Source organism: Eleginops maclovinus, chromosome 18 (assembly GCF_036324505.1).
Source record: "Eleginops maclovinus isolate JMC-PN-2008 ecotype Puerto Natales chromosome 18, JC_Emac_rtc_rv5, whole genome shotgun sequence".
In the NCBI taxonomy this organism is placed as follows: Eukaryota; Metazoa; Chordata; class Actinopteri; order Perciformes; family Eleginopidae; genus Eleginops; species Eleginops maclovinus.
Genome location: NC_086366.1, coordinates 2,607,966 through 2,624,980, shown reverse-complemented (window position 1 = coordinate 2,624,980; position 17,015 = coordinate 2,607,966). Strand labels below are relative to the sequence as shown.

Genomic DNA, 17,015 nt, shown 5'->3' with positions numbered 1-17,015 from the left:
TCAAAATATAAATCTATATATTAAAATATAAATCTATATATTAAAATATAAATCTATATATTAAAATATTAATCTATATATTAAATATTAATATATAAATCTATATATCAAAATATAAATCTATATATTAAAATATAAATCTATATATTAATATATAAATCTATATATTAATATATTAATATATAGATTTATATATTTGTAAAATATTTTTGAATAAAAATATAAGCAAAAGAAGATGATAATATGCATACATATTAAATCTAAACATATTTTTAAATATATAAATGACAACATTATACATTACATACATAAACAAACAAATATAATTTTTTTTAAATGAAACTTTGGAGAAAATATATAAACATACATATATTTTAACACCCCAGTGCATGGCAAATATCCTTTTCCTACATTAAGCCCTCTTTATATGTGCATTTAGTTTCCATGACAGACTCACACAATCCTCCACCTGCAGTGAGCTACCGTTAAAAGAGCCAAATCCAGAAGCAGATTTTCTGTCTACTCACCAATGATTCTGGACAGCCGAGTCTATGTTATCTCATCCATGCACAAAACTCCAGCAGGGCTAAATTTGGGGGTGAAATAAATATGAAACATGCATTTTTTACTTTAGTTATTTCCAGAACCACCTATAAATAAACACATCATACATTTAGGAAGTGAAATAAAAGCCTAAATAAAAACAGCTTCTCTTACAAGTTTACCTACTCAAGTTGGCAAAAGGAGGTGATTCATGTATGCATTATAATCTGGACTTCACATTAAACATAACTATTTCCTTTAAGTGCTCCAGGATTTTTGGAAAGTTTCCCCCAATTTGTTTGAATTTCCTAGCCTGGGAATCTGATAAAAAACATGCACTAGAAGAACGATTCAAAAGCTGGAAAGTGAAAAGTCAGAACGGCTTTATTGGATGTTAGAAGGAAACAATGAGATGTATTAAAGGATGAACAGTCTGTTCAGAAGGACCTGAGCTTCAGTTTGGATGGACGTTGGACTACTTGAACATGATGGAGCCATTCAGGGATTTACTCCGTGGATCAGATCTTGTTGAAGGCGGCCACGTCCACGGACTGAACGTAGTCCTCGAAGGCGGTGATGGCCTCCTCCAGCAGATCCGTGCCCACCTTGTCGTCCTCCACCACGCACCCTATCTGCAACTTCTTGATGCCGTAGCCCACCGGCACCAGCTTGGACTGCCCCCACAGCAGCCCCTCCATGGCGACGCTGCGCACGCGCTCCTCCAGCTTCGCCATGTCCGTCTCGTCGTCCCAGGGCTTCACGTCCAGCAGGATGGACGACTTGGCGATCAGGGCCGGCTTCTTGGACTTCTTGGCGGCGTACTCGGCGATACGCTGCTCTTTCAGTCTCTCCGCTTCGGCGCTGTCTTCCTCGTCGTCGGAGCCAAAGAGGTCCATGTCATCGTCGTCATCGCTGGGCGCTGCATCGTCGAGGATTATCTGGCTCTTAGCGGAGGGGAGGTTGGCTCGTTCCCTCACGAAGGTCTTGACGTGCTTGTACCAGCGCGAGACGTGGCAGAAAGCCGAGGAAGGGGCGGACGGGATGGCGTCGAACATCGCCACGTCAGCCTGGGTCGCCCCGAAGCCCTCCATGTAGCTTTTATCGGCCAGAAAATCATCGAGCGCCTTCAGCCCGGCCGCAGAGCTCATGTCACCGAGCACAGTTTTGGTGGAAGTCGGACGGGAGCTCGGGGCCTGCGAGGGGAAGCGGTGTTCGACGACTTCCTGCAGGGGGACGTTGTGCGTGAGGGTGGCTTCTGCAGGGTGGCCACTGGAAGAACCAAGGCAACAGGTAGCAATGAGTCACCGAGCGTAACAAGCATGCACTCACTAACCCCAACGCACCGGAATCAAGAGCAGGCGTGCATCAACAAGCCCCCACACACACCAAGCATCATCACAAACACAAAGGCTCCTTGTTAAGTTTTAATTCTTCTGATGTAAAGCACATGCAGCACACTTCAACCACAAACATGTGTTATGTCTTAACAAATTTCAAGCCTGATTTTCTTCATTGCTTTCCGTTTGTGTCAGAGATTGGGTGCCATGTTATATTATCTTTGGGGAGGGGGTTTAGAGTTAAGAAGGGGAAATCACAGGAAGGGCTCGATGTCCATCTCCAGGGCGGAGCAGGGCATGGTCAGCTCGAAGCGGGTGATGACATCCGGGTGGAGGACGCCGAGTCGCCCGACGCTCTTCCCCCCGACTAAGATCTCTGCGCAGCGGCCGGGGAAAAAGCTGGAATCTGAGAAGAAGAAAATAATTACTTTGAGTGAGACATTACAACACCAGGCACACACAAGGCTGCCAAGACTTTAATATCCCTTTAAAAAAGTACAACAATCACCTCCAGACGCGGGTTTGCAATCCTGACAAACTACCCCTGACCTGTGTGTTACTATCCAACACACCATCTGTTCAGTCTGGGTGCTTCTCCGATCATATTTCTGCCACTTCATAGTTGCAGTAAGCACAATTAAATATGTATTCCCACGTACAAAAGCATTCATTTAAAGATATTTGATCTGTGCCTGTATGCCACTAGTTTAGAACTGATTCGTTTTGCAGAATTCTGATACACGCACATCTATTTTTTGCACCTAATGGAAGAGAAAATGACATTTTTCGCAGAGTAATCAACCATTAATTATGCTGTTATGATGCATTCATAGAGTGCATTGCTTTTAAAAATGAAAACAATCACTGGGACTCTTAAGAGACTCCTTCTAAACACGCTTTATTTCTTTGCAGTTTAAGAAATTGTCCAGTAACAATGGAGGAAAGGTGAGTTTCTGGCCAGTGCAGTTCTTTTATTTTGAACCTTTTATCTGCTTAAATCATCGTGCATCCCCATGAGATATTTCTTATTTTAGACAGAATGTGCACAGATGAAACCCCTTTGTCTGAATTCTGCCCGTCATAAAGTGTGGGAGCCACTGTGCTGCAGAACAAATTGCTCGCCCACATTGGTTGTGAATGATTGGTAGTTTTCTTTGTCCAGAAACTGTTTGTCTGTTTTCGATGCCATGCATGACTGTTCCTGTTTCCGATAGTTTTATACACAGACATTAAAACTGTATGAAGTGCTTTAATGGTTACCTGAACTATTAAGAAATAAATGATCTGTCTAATACTAATCTTGGACAGAGCAGTAAACGATTACTTGTGTTCACCTAAATCAGATTATCTGTCTTGGGTCACTTTCTCACACACACACACACACACACACACACACACACACACACACACACACACACACACACACACACACACACACACACACACACACACACACACACACACACACACACACACACACACACACACACACACACACACACACACACACACACACACACACACACACACACACACACACACCTGCTGATTAAATGACGTCGGTCCAAGACGTATCCGAGTGTCAGAAGGTGACAGGAAGTTAAGGTCCCTTCAGTTCAGATGGAATAAAAGTCCTCCATCGACAGTGAGATAAAAAAACAACAATAAAAGTCAGTGTGACAAAGGAAGACATTGTACACACACACACACACACACACACACACGTCTGTCTTTCTGACTAGATACAGTAGGTTGGCATGACAACAGACCCACACACACACGGCATTCTCCCATAATGCATTGCTGCTTCTTCTCTCTTCCCACGCTGCCTTTCTAATGGCTTCCAGAGCCCAGTGCTTACAATCTCATAACTATGGATGAAGATGAGTGTGTGTGTGTGTGTGTGTGTGTGTGTGTGTGTGTGTGTGTGTGTGTGTGTGTGTGTGTGTGTGTGTGAGGAGAAACTGAAGCAGGGACATTCTGCCGTGTATTTCCGTCCCCTCCCGGGTGTGTTATCTGAATTAAAATCGGTGTGGTGTGCCTGCGTCGATTCACGCGTCAGCCGCTCGTATCCGCAGCGGGGGAAGCCATGGCAACTGTATAAATAGCCCCTCTTAAATAACCAATCAGTCAATGAAAACCCTTACACTGCAGCCAGGTCACACTCCACCCACTCTGTTCCAACTTCCAGCAGAGAGCCGGGTGTTTCATCATCTCCGATATTAGATAACTGGCTGGTGCTGGATTTATTTTATAGCCAATTTTGGACAACTGGAGTGAAAGCTCGCACAAAAACCTGCAAACCAACGTCTCATCCTGCAAGACGCAACTGCTGTGACACCTGAATTGATTACTCCAGGTTTAACTGAAAATGCATTGCACATTTTAGGCACATTTTCTGTATTGGCTGAAGAAAAATGTGAATAAATCCAAATGTCCACCTATCATATTATTAGGAGTTGCTCGTAAGCAGAAAGAGACGCATTTCTCCAGTCAGTAAAATAGTAAAAACAACAAGTGCATGCATTAAAAAAGCTGCCAGTCGAACCTCAATTAAGAAATCTTGATTGAAATGTTGCATTTCCTTCATGGATGAACACACTTCTCTAGCTATAGTAAGCAGCTCTTCTTATTCGGCCCCAGCTGTTTTCAGAACAAGCTCTAAAAACCTGCTTCCAGTTGACAGATGGCAGACTGTTAGCAACTAGTCGGTCAATTTAGCGGAGATTTTGTGGGTTAAATATCTCCTGTAGGAGGTGGTAGAGACCAAAAAGGGAGCTAAAAGAATGTAAGTTATCAGGTGGACAGAAACACAACTAAATGAGGAGGTTTCTCCCCTCCTGCAGGATGCACACAAACTTAAAAAAGGTGACGATATGTCATTGTTTTCAAGTCTGGAGTCTGCTGTTTTGGACATTGGCACTTTGTGTTTGACCTGTCAATCACACAGTAGCCCCGCCCTAACGCATATATGATGCTTCATCATCCATTTAACTCTTAATTGGACTGTAATTCACAAAATGAACATCCATCATGCTGTAATGAGGCAGACCTTGACCATAACCATGAACTTTATGAAGATGTTAAGGAGGTAAAAAAATGTAATTGGATATCGGGTCTTTATCTCAGAGACTTCCATACAATCTGACTAACCAGTCGGCCTCTGCTGAGTATCAGAGAGAGTGAAAGAAGGCAGCACTCTATTGGCTTTCAATTCCAGACCCCTTCTCCTTTCCTTTCCCTCTTATCTCTTCCTTTCCTTCTTGATAACGACCTGTCCATCACATGTCAGCCCCTCCCTTAAGCATAGCCTGCTTTAATCGCCTATTTTACAATAAATGGGACTATATTTTTTTTAAAAAGACATAATGAGGGGTTGAAGAAGACTTGAAACTAGTGTTTGAGATCATCAAATCATCAGGCAAATGTTTAACGAGGTAACATCAGGTGAGGAGTAGCGTCATTTTCTCGTAGACTTTCTTTGTGTGGAGTTGCCCCGTGCTGGATATTAGACAGAGTGCAGGTGCACCAACTTTAAAAATACTTATCGGGCGAGTACTTAAGGTCAATTTCCAAACAAGAGAAGCCACATCTTTCCTGACAAAAGCAGGATTTCCATTGGACACGGTTGTTAAGTAGAACAAGGGCATCTGTCTCTTAAGTGGTTTCTTCCTCCCCGTCTGATCCCCTGACTCGTCATTTCATCCTTGTGTAGGAAACTCAGCTGACGTGTATTCTCTCAGCCATGGTGTGTTAGCTGCTGATGGACACTTCCTGAGGGTGTGTGTATGAGTCAGGTGAGCTCTCAGACTGGGTCATGACCTTGTAATGGGGTTAAGGACACGCTGACAGGGGGAGGAAAATGGGGCTAATGGAGCAGGAAGAAATCCTCGTAGAGATGCTAGGCAGTGAGTGTGTTGCGCATTAGTGTGAGAGCACTGAGCAGAGTGTGTGTGTGTGTGTGTATGCCTGTCAGATGGACAGTCTAAGCAGCCGTGGGTGTGTGTTGTATGTGCCAGACTCGCTGCTCAGCACTGCAGTGGGTGACGTGACTCCCATGCACTAACCCACTACAGACTCAAAATGCACAATCGGATTTAAAAAGACTGCATTTAGTTATTTTCCCCGATTCCTGCAGCCAAACTTCACAACAATTTTTAGCCTTTTTCTTGCTTACGCCTTCAGCGTCTGCTCTGTCGCCCTCCTGTTATCCCCCCACCACACACACACTCACACAGACACAGACACACACACACACCTATTCTCCAGTCTCATCTCATATCCGCTCCTTCTCCCCTCTCTTTCACTGACACTTGAGAGCATTGATTTGCAGTCTGAATGGGCAGACAGTAGATATCCTGCACAGCGACCTTGGAGCGTGTAAGCCAAGGGGAGCGAGGAGAGAGAGGTGGGCGGAGAGGGAGATGAGGAGGGAGAGAGGAAGGACTGTGCGAGGAATACAAAACTCAAAAAGGATGTACGACAGAACCTCTGGGAATATGGGAGGCAAAATGCACACTGGCCTGCAGGAACCCAAGAGTCAGACATTTATCTGAGGTTTAAATACTTCTCATTCCAGGTATTATTAACTAATACACATGCACAGTTACAGGAGTGTAGTCCTCTGCTTCGGTTTGTTGTTGTGCAAACAAATGTCTCAAATCAAGTGTGCGAAACAGCCTTTCAGAGTAAAAGTCTTAGAAAGTGTTAGAGACTTTCAGAGCGGACGACCGATCATGAGGGGTCTGAATGGACTTGTATATACACACCTTTAGAAACATGTGCAAAAGAAGATATTTCTGCTGATGCAAAGTCAGCCTACACTTAATGTCAGAGTTACAGCGTTAAGTAAGGAATAACACGCTCGTCATTGACTTCCAATATGAATTGAAATGATTTCATCGGCTTGAAAATGATCGTATTGACTTTATGGTAAACTCAATTTAGAAACAGGGCACAAACACACAATGCTGCGTTTCCTTCATCTCCATCAAACCTGCAATCCACCCCTCTGTGATCTAGATGTATTTGCAATCAAATAAATAAACACTCTAAATCACCGGGGGTTACATCCCTGTCATTTCCTCCTTTCTGTGTGAAAATATTTACAACCAACAATAACTCTAAAGGATTTTCCTGTAATCGACCTCGGGCTGTTTTTACCAAGTTACAACATTTCCTAGAAAATATGACTATGATGTTTCCTAAGAGTTTCACCCTTACAGTTAAATCTAAACTCTGGTGAAGCAAAGGTTTATTCACAAAGCATCTCAGCCCTTGAGGGGGGAAAGGAGGAGGACGTTGCATCCTCTTAAGAGTTTCTGAAAGCAGAATAAAAAATGGCAAAAGGAGAAAGATTTACCCGAAAAGAGACAACAGGTAACATCTCCCTCCTTCAAAACTAAGGCGGAAGACTTTCTGTTTGCAGCTGCCTTTTATTAAATCAAATGTAACTTTTATATTTATGTTTTATATTCTCCTTGTTTGTTTTAGTTCCTACTTTTTGCTCTGCATCGTCTCATAAAGCCATTGCAAACATTGCACGTAAAAAATGAAAACCCAAGTATCCCTTCATTTGTAAAATAATGCGTTACAGACCTCGTCACCGTCTGATATCTTTGAGATTTAGTTCAATTTAAACTGTGCTTTTTATGAACCCTCAGGTCTTTTGGTACTGGTTTATTATACTTTAAGTAAAACTAATGCGTCTTAATTATGATTTGATATAATTGTCGTACACCTGAGGGCAGCAGACAGCGTGCATCCTTTAATGAAAGACCCACCTTTTTAATGAGGCTTTCAATTGTTATATGATCTGTTGCTTTATTCTGTTCTTTATTTTGACTTCTGTTGGTCTTAAGTGTTTTCATTAATCCCAAAGCTGTTCCTGTGTTCATCACCTGAAGAGGGGGGGGTGTTGTTCTTATTTTGTCAAATGTTTCGTTTTTTTTGGAAAGTGCTTTTTAGATCAAATGTAATTTCCTGCACACGTCTTACCGTCTGCAGCCTGGATGTGGTATCCGTCCCCGCGCTGCGACTTCACCTCCAGCAGCTGCATGGTGCGGTCCAGCAGGCCGTGGATCACCTCGAAGCCCGGGCTCTTGTTGTAGTAAACGGCACAGAAACGCCGGCTGTTCCTCGCACCCACATCTGGGGGGGGGGGGGGGGGGAGAAGAGTTAGGAGCAATACCAACAACTTATTAAGAAATCTGGACCTTCACACACACACTTCTTTATCCCTTCACACACGCAGACTCTTACCTTTGGTCTCGTCCTTCAGCACCACGTCAGATATCTCGAATAGTTTGAGGGGGAGGGGCATCTTCCTGTTGGCAGCGAGGGTCTTCAGCAGGCCGGGCAGCAGGGTGGTGCGCGCCACCTGGTGGAGAGAAACGGAGGTGAAGCTGGAGACAGCGCTACATCTCCCAGAGAGGACAGGAGTGCCCTCTGCTGGAGAAACCTTGCATATCACTTTTATTACATTTGTGCAACAGTTTTTACTTTCCCTCACTTTCCTCTTTTTCAAGTCATCCTGCAGAGATGTTTAGTGTGAATATTAACTTATGCAACTATGTATATATTATAAAATACATACTTGTTGTGGTTATTTATTGGAGGAAGCCCTTTAATGTGCAAAATCAGTTTTCACACTGTTGTTGATACAAATGCTTACAGTTCAAATCCGACTGATTTTTATCTCATTAAATTACTTTTTCTCACTTTTAAATCCTCCTAGAGTTTTAATGACATTTGGACCATAAAGATAACATTTAAAAAATACCATTTTTTACATATTTAGTGGAGAAATTGAGAAAAATCTTTATTAATTCCATCGAGGGAAACGTAGGTCTCACGCTGCTGTCGATTTAAACGCACATGCGCAAACAGGACCTAAACACAGCTACTACATTCCAAATACGTGGAATTTGTGTGGCCGTATATAGGACCCATTGTAGTACCATATGCACATTTGCTTTAACTTCCTATGTTTGTGATGTTTTATTCAATCTTTGTGAAACTAAGTATTGTGATTCTGAAAGAAGTTTAATTGATTCATTGTCAACATTTTTAAGATGTTTTCAAATGTGTTTGCAGAAACTAATGTGTTGCATCTGAAAATATGTCTTGCACTTCTGTAAGGACATCTGTAAAGGTGATTCTTCTTTACCTGGAACTCCGCGGTCTTGGGGTTGGCAATGTGAACCGCTCTCGTCTCTGAGATCTTCTTCCCAAGCTTGTCTGCTATATCTTCTGTGGAGCACTGCAGGAGGAGAGGAGGAACACAGCCGTAATAGTGAGCACACTCTTTGGAGAATCATAAAGTTAGCACGGCGGCTTATTAATGCATGTTGTACAGACAGATTTACTCAAAATGTGCCACCATGAGCTGCTGGTATTCGGTTATTTACTCTATAGAAGTCGGTTTCTTTTTCTTACCAGGGCGAAGTTGAGGGCCTCAGTGAATCCAGCCGCTGCCAGGTCTATTCTCAGCAGCTCCGTCAGCTTATTCAGAGGGAACTGTGAAAATACAGGAGATACATAAGAACACTCACACCATCAACAGGGGCTGTGTGACCACTCAGGTGAGCTAAGAGTTTAGAAGAAGAAGAAGAAGAAGAAGAAGAAGAAGAAGAAGAAGAAGAAGAAGAAGAAGAAGAAGAAGAAGAAGAAGAAGAAGAAGAAGAAGAAGAAGAAGAAGAAGAAGACATACTTTTATTAATCCCTTACAGGGAAATTGCTTTTCTCTACTCTGTTGTGTTGACACACATTAAACACACAGAGGATATACATGCACAAACACAGAGGAAATACATGCACACACAACCACATGCAGAGGAGAGGTGGCAAAGCAGAGAGGCAGCCAGGTACCCGGCGCCAAGGGAACAGATAGAGGTTAGGTGCCTTGCTCAAGGGCACCTCGGCAGTGGCCTAGGAGGAGAACTGGCACCTCTCCAGCTACCAGCTCACTCCATTTTTTTTTTTGGTCCGATCGGGACGTGAACCGGCGACCCTTCGGTCCCAAGACCAAGTCCCTACTGACTGAGCCACTGCCGCCCTATAACTTCAATAACTTTGTTTTATTATCAAATATTAGCCACAATATTATTATGTGACATAGCATTATTGAAGATTGAAGACCTACGCCTGGATAAAAAATAAGAGGGCTTTTATTTTGAAATTCCCCATCAGAATGTCCTGATGCTATCTGAGTGACACTCTAAAGGTGCCATCTTTTTAGAGTGAAGGTTGTCTTTGGAAATGTATTCTTAATTATTTGATTTGATTTATTTTATGGATGCATTTTTACAAATATATTTTTTTATTTTATTGCCAGAATGACTGTGAAATGAAGGGGGCTTTTATTTTGAAGTGTGCTCCCTGCTTTATCGAGATATTTTAAACAAATGCATTATGTCACACACACACTCACACTTCTTATTTTGTTTGTGAGGAGGGTGACAGATAAGATAAAAACAGTCTTGGTGCAAAACAATTAATATTTCTACTAGCTATTTGCGAAAGTCCTTTACTACACCCCACGTAGAACCAGCTGCAGAACAGAGTATTTTTGACCTAATCGCCCACCTGATTGGCCACGGTGTATGTTCGTGGCGTGGTGTAGGGGATGTTGTTGAAGCCGTAGGCCATGGCGGCGTCCTCCATGATGTCACAGGCGTGGATGACGTCGGAGCGCGTGGGCGGGATCTCCACCTCGATCTCGTCCCCGACGCCCGTCACCTCGGAACGCAGACACATCTTCGTCAGCAGCCGGGCGATCGTCTCCGTGGACTCGCTGTCCGGAGAGAACGGAAACAAAAACACAAAGGGGGACGTTTGACTGTGTGCAGTGAACTACATTCACTCAAGTCTTTTTTACTTGTGTTAAAGGGCTTGCACTTTACCTCAGTATTTTAATTTAATGCCTATTTATACTCGTACTCACACATTTAAGCAGCCAGTATTGCACTTTTGCACCCCTACAGTTACGTAAACACTCATCGTTACTTTATTTTTAAGTATAAAACAGAAATTATAAAAACAAGTAACGTTCTATCAAGTCAACCAATCTAATATGTGCTCCACATTGACAAAGTACTACAGTAAAATGTATTTCTTTGTAGTAAAAACTGGATAATACAATGTTTTATAATAATGTAATTCTGTAACAAGTCTTATCAGTTATACATTTGAAATATAAAATCACATTTTTAAAAAGGACTTTTTAATCTGTCTTTCAATTTTTAGTCAATTTATTAGATTTATTTCATTTTGGGGGGGGGATAATTATAGCTTTAATTTTTGTCTTTTTTATTTATCTATTTAATGTTTTATGTGGAACAGTTAAGGCTGCTTGTTGTATGAAAGGTGCGAAATAAATGAATGAATCGGTTGGTGTCATTTTTGAGGCAGTAGTATTTAAGTGTGTTTCAAATATTCCATCCTCCTCAAATACACATTTTAAATGTACAAAGACGGACTGGTTTAAGTTCTCCTGAGTTAGATGATGCAGGTGTATCTTAAAGTGAGTTTGCATGCTGATGCAAAAGTAAATGCATCCTAAAGATTTCCCTGCAGGTGCTTTGCATATATTTTACTTTCATCTTGTACCATGACGCTTTGAAGACTCAAACGACTCACTTGATGCCGACTTTCTTGTTGACGAAGTCGCTGGACAGCTTCTCCTTCCTGTAGGCCAGCTCCTGAAGGACACAGCAGAGAATTAGCAGAAAGTCATGTCGTATATTTACACATTTAAGAGGATAATAGTGAGTACAGTACTGGGTAATGGCAGGTCTTTCCATCTGGGTACACCACCTCTGCCTCCTCTACCCTGAAGAGCAGGAAACAGAAGAGGAAAATATCACCTTAACTTTAATAGTTACTGAACGTTAAGAAGGAGCTGAATAATTAAGTAAGTAAGAAAGACAGAGGAGTAGGACGTTGTAAATTAAGAATATATTTCATCTGAGTTCTCAATAATAAAAATATCAGTCCCTCTAAATCATGTTTAATGTATAGATCCTGAGATTGAATCCCCGTTCTTGTCCGTCTCCATGAAGATCGTATTTGAGACAAAGACTCACGTGAAAGGCTGTGAACAATACTCGCTGAACATGGTCACCATCATGTCCAACACGATCTTTGCCTGCAGAGAACAAGACAGGTTTAATATGTGTTTCAGTCACAAGTTTTAGAGGGAAAATGATGGAAGTGATTTCTGCTCTCAGGCGTACCTTGGTCAGGTCTGTAGCCGTGCACTCCACAAACACGTTCTTTGTCTTGAGGGTGATTTTTGAGTGATCACCTGGAAAAAAAACACACAATGTTTAATATAAAAAGATGAGGTTAACATCTACGACAAGAGGGAGCTGCAGCGATTAGTCGACTAATTGATCTACAGAATTTTGGGGGATAATTGACTATTCCTCAGTCTTATTTCATGCAAAAGAAATAGTTTTCAGTCTCTAAAAATATGGATATTTCCTGCTTTTTAATGTTTTATATCATTTCAGAGGTAATATCTGGGGGTTTTAGATAGAGGAAGAAGAAAGTTAATGAAATTAATTTGGATTTTGAGGAAATTTGGACATTATTCACGTTTTTTAGACTACGATTAATCAAGAAAATAACGGTCCCAGCCCCAACACAAAAGCATTTTATTACGTAGGAATGCTTTATATTCACTTTTTGTCCTAAAACGTTCCAGCACTCATGATTTTTTAATGTTATTTTCATTGTTTATTTTACGTATGCATTTCTTTAGTTTAAAAAGCCCTGAAACTATGTCATTCTGTTAGCTGTAGAGTCTGAAATCTGATATTTCTCAGCTCACAATCTTAGTAAATCACAGATATAGTCTCTCTATTGTTTAAAACAGAAGCAGAAATGAAGGCAGTGCTCACCGTTGATGATGGGGGGCATGGACAGGACGATACCATTGCTGTCGTAGATGACGGGGTACGCCGGCTTGTCTTCGATGATGTGGAGGTAATGTTTCAGCTGGCTGTCTGTCTGCAGGAGTCAGGGGAAGAGAAGGGAAGATGTCATGTTATATACTTTTGACAACTTGGATATGTTGGACTGTGCGTGACACTGACCTTGTAGAGGCTCATGAGCTGGGTGGCGGTGTACTCTTTGGTCTGGTTCAGGGGTTTGAAGCTGATGTCTCCGGGGGGTTTTGCGGTGTACTTGAAAGGACCGGAGATGGTGTCCAGGTCGTGAGTCCCGATGGCAACCAGGCTCCTCTTCCTGCACGACCGTGTCAGAAATGTAATGTCTCAACACCAAACAAGAGGAATAAAGAACAATAGTAGAAACAACAATAACAACAGACTGAATAGCAAGCTAATAAATTGCATGTGAAACAGCTGACCTGCAGATGTTCTGGTGGAGTTTCTCCTGCAGCTCGATGAAGCTGTCGTAGCGCTCCTGAGTGAAGGTGATGTTCCTCAACACAGCTGCCACGGCATGGGGTCGCACCGCTGCCGTCTGCACAGGAAGAAATACATCAGTAACTACACACCTTTATCTGACTTGTGAAACAAACTACTGATAGCTCCAGTGCTCGTGTGTTACCACCCACCTCCTTGGTGATAATCAGCCTCTGAGGCTCCCCACTGAGCGGGCTAACACGTCTGTAGCGAGGCGCCTCCAGCCTGCAACACAAACACAGAAGATGTACCCTCAAAAAAACAGCCATAAAAATGTGTATTTTTTAGTTTCAATGAGTGGAAACTTAAACCCAACTGCAGTCCTGATTATAACTACCTAATATCTGTTGATTTTCTGAACCTTAAACCTCAAAATGACTTTTTCTTCTGTATAATTCAACGTTTTTTCAAATGGAAAATACAAAACTATCATTACTTTCTGCATAATAAAAATCAGGCAGAAATTGTATTTTTATTATACGTTAATGACTAGGGTTAAAGGTGATTCAGATTTCCCTAAATAAATCCTCCTGTTTCATTAAAGGACAAAAACGTCCCCTTCCTAAAACCCATATCAATTGTTATACATTTTTATAATATTCCCAAAAATGTTTTACCAACTCCAGCGCTTAACTAGCAAACTATTGACTGATTTTCTTAACTCTAAAGATTTAAATGCAGGTTTGTTGAGCTATTTAATCCCATTTTATTGGAGAGAAGACAGACATATCTATGGTCAATATCTCCAACACTCAGAAACTCACACCAAAACTATTTAGGTAAATAAATAGCAGTGCACGGGAGAGGAACAATATGTATTTTTTAATACTTAAGTCTCCATTTAAATCCCTTTAACTCCTTTATAATGCCTTTGCATCATCCTTCACTTTTATTATGTAGCCTTCACAGCAGCATGCCAGTTTAAGCATCACAGAAAAACCACTCACTTGTTCTTGAAGACCTGCAGGCCCCGGACCAGCCCCTCCAGACACAGCAGGTCATAGCGGTTAGCGGGAACATCGATCTTGTACAGGATGACGTCAGACGCTCCCGATGCCTTAGAGTCGCCCTGCTCTCGGCTGATGATCTCCTTCTCTGAGGTCTGGAACGGGTGGGAGCAGAACTCACTGGTTTAGAGCTGAAAAAACTGATTATGTCCGATAAAGATTCCTCTAACGATAATTTAGTTTCAATTAACGGATGATTGTTTAGCAGATATCGTCTAATTGGAGAGGCTGAGTTGTTTTGATAAAATACAAATAAGGACAAAAGATAAAACAGTTAAATCCTTAACATTTAAAAGAAATACAAATATAAAAAAGAAAATGATTAAACCACTTAAAATGTATGTATATTAAAGAAGGTGCCATAGAAAGCATCTATCTGGTATTTTAAATTGTTCTCTGATGTCTACAAAGAAGGTATATCACTTTGGTTGATCCAAAAAATGTCCACGGTATGTCAGTTCAATGTACCGAACTCTCCTTACTCAACTGTGCCAAGGTGAATACAGTTTTTCATTCTATGGCACCTTTAAAGTGGGTTTTAATAAATGATTTCAAAGAGTTTGCAGATCCTTATGCATTATATATCGATAGATAGATTATTATATTGTCGTCTTTTACATTTTCTAATCTTGGACACTAGTTTTTAGGCTTCAAAAAGCAACGCAAACTTACCTTTCATTTAATTGACAAGGCCCTGAAGTGTTTGATAGTCTTTAACAGATAACCTAAACAACCTTATAGATGTTCACATGTTGGATATAAAACAGGTTACTCACAATTTCATCCAGCTCCAGCCCAAACTCAAAGCACAGCTCGTCAAACTCTTCATCAGCTGCAACAACCAAACAAACACTCATTCATAATTCCATAAACAACAACACTTAAACAGCAGCTGCTCAGATTTTATGACAGGAGGAAATGATGCAATAGCGTTGTCATCAAACACATGCATGTCAGTGAACGTCAATGAGCACTACTTACTTATTGACACTAATATACAGAGGCATAATTTAACATTCACGTTTAAAGTTGGCTTTTAAAATGTACTTTTTCATTCAAGGCTGTCCTATTAAAGTCAGAACACGCTAAAGTTAGCCGTTTGTTGCTAACACCAGGCTGAACTCTTGGGTTTCTTGGTCTTTTAAACCCATCATGATATTAAATAAGCAGGCAGAGAAGTTTCCCCTTACTTGAATGTATATTAAACATGACTTACTGTATGTTCTGCCCAAAGCTTTGAACAGGAGATCCCTTTTTACTCCGACAGTCGGCATGTTGAGATGCTAATCCTGCTCAGCACAGGGAAAAGGAAGGACCCCGCCAGCCGGCTGCAGTTGGCCGGAGCGGTGCCTGACTGAAATACGCTCAGAAATGACATCCAGTTTTTAAAGTGTAATTACAGAGGTGGGAGAATTACTCAGATCTTGTACTTGAGTAAAAGTAGAAGTACTCCGATCTTGTACTTGAGTAAAAGTAGAAGTACTAAGATCTTGTACTTGAGTAAAAGTAGAAGTACTCAGGTCTTGTACTTGAATAAAAGTAGAAGTACTCAGGTCTTGTACTTGAGTAAAAGTAGAAGTACTCAGATCTTGTACTTGAGTAAAGTAGAAGTACTCAGATCTTACTTGAGTAAAAGTAGAAGTACTCAGGTCTTGTACTTGAGTAAAAGTAGAAGTACTCAGGTCTTGTACTTGAGTAAAAGTAGAAGTACTCAGGTCTTGTACTTGAGTAAAAGTAGAAGTACTCAGGTCTTGTACTTGAGTAAAAGTAGAAGTACTCAGGTCTTGTACTTGAGTAAAAGTAGAAGTACCAGAGTGTAGGAATACTCTGTCACAGTAAAAGTATTTTAAATGTTCCTCCAGTGAAAGTAGAAAGTACTCAGATCTTGTACTTGAGTAAAGTAGAAGTACTCAGATCTTGTACTTGAGTAAAGTAGAAGTACCAGAGTGTAGGAATACTCTGTCACAGTAAAAGTATTCTAAATGTTCCTCCAGTGAAAGTAGAAAGTACTCTCCTCTAAATGTACTTAAAGTAGCGACAGTAAAAGTAGTCATTGTCTGATTGGTCCATTTCAGAATAATATCTCTGATATGTTTTATAATGATTGATCATTAAAGTGTTCTCAGAGCTGGTAAAGGTGCAGCTAGTTTGAATGGCTTGGGTGGCTTGTGAATTTACTCCAGGTGAACTAAAGTCTGATATAAGGGTTGATTACATTTCACATCATTAATCTAAATCTGCCTAGCAACTAAAGGTATTCAAGTTATGTAATGGAGTAAAAGTACAAAGTAGTCTAAAATGTAAATACTCAAGTATAGTACATGTATCTAAAAATGTTATTAAAGTACAGTACTTGAATAAATCTACTTTACATCACTGATTTGAATATGTATTGTCCAAAGAAGTGATATGCAGAAGTTTTGGGAGCCACGACCACCCTGAAGCCAGACATCCTCCTGGTTTCAGAGACAACCCATAATATGGTCCTGTTGAAACTGGCATCACCTGGAAAGAGCCCATGGGAGGAGAGGATCAAATATGATGCTGGTTGCAGAAAGGGATGTGTCTCAAAACGACAGTAAAGTACAGTACTTCAGTAAAGGTCATTTCCACCACAGATTATTCTTGTTATTTCTTGCTGATCTTTTTCTTAATTGATGCACAGCTGCATAAAGTGACACAGTATTGCCGTTGAG

The 17,015-nt window shown here is 41.1% G+C and overlaps 1 protein-coding gene across 1 annotated transcript; it reads right to left on the bottom strand.

The window, feature by feature from the left end:
• Positions 1-909: 909 nt before the first annotated feature.
• On the bottom strand, positions 910-15,663 carry farsb (phenylalanyl-tRNA synthetase subunit beta). Its single transcript, XM_063907880.1, has 18 exons — positions 15,536-15,663; positions 15,096-15,151; positions 14,260-14,414; positions 13,465-13,537; positions 13,255-13,370; positions 12,980-13,130; positions 12,785-12,893; positions 12,116-12,186; positions 11,966-12,027; positions 11,661-11,712; positions 11,520-11,581; positions 10,467-10,674; positions 9,318-9,398; positions 9,049-9,141; positions 8,142-8,259; positions 7,878-8,030; positions 2,139-2,286; positions 910-1,812 (listed from the first exon to the last, which is right to left on the bottom strand). Exons 1-18 carry the CDS (start codon positions 15,591-15,593, stop codon positions 1,062-1,064), a joined length of 2,517 nt encoding a protein of 838 aa, XP_063763950.1. The 5' UTR covers positions 15,594-15,663; the 3' UTR covers positions 910-1,061.
• Between the last annotated feature and the right edge of the window lie 1,352 nt (positions 15,664-17,015).

Excerpts from the sequence above, each read along its gene's own strand:
- farsb (XM_063907880.1), bottom strand. The coding sequence starts at position 15,593 with ATGCCGACTGTCGGAGTAAAAAGGGATCTCCTGTTCAAAGCTTTGGGC. Across the intron at positions 14,415-15,095 it reads GGCTGGAGCTGGATGAAATT|ACCTCAGAGAAGGAGATCAT; the intron begins GTGAGTAACCTG and ends CACCCGTTCCAG. Across the intron at positions 9,142-9,317 it reads AGGCCCTCAACTTCGCCCTG|TGCTCCACAGAAGATATAGC; the intron begins GTAAGAAAAAGA and ends CTCCTCCTGCAG.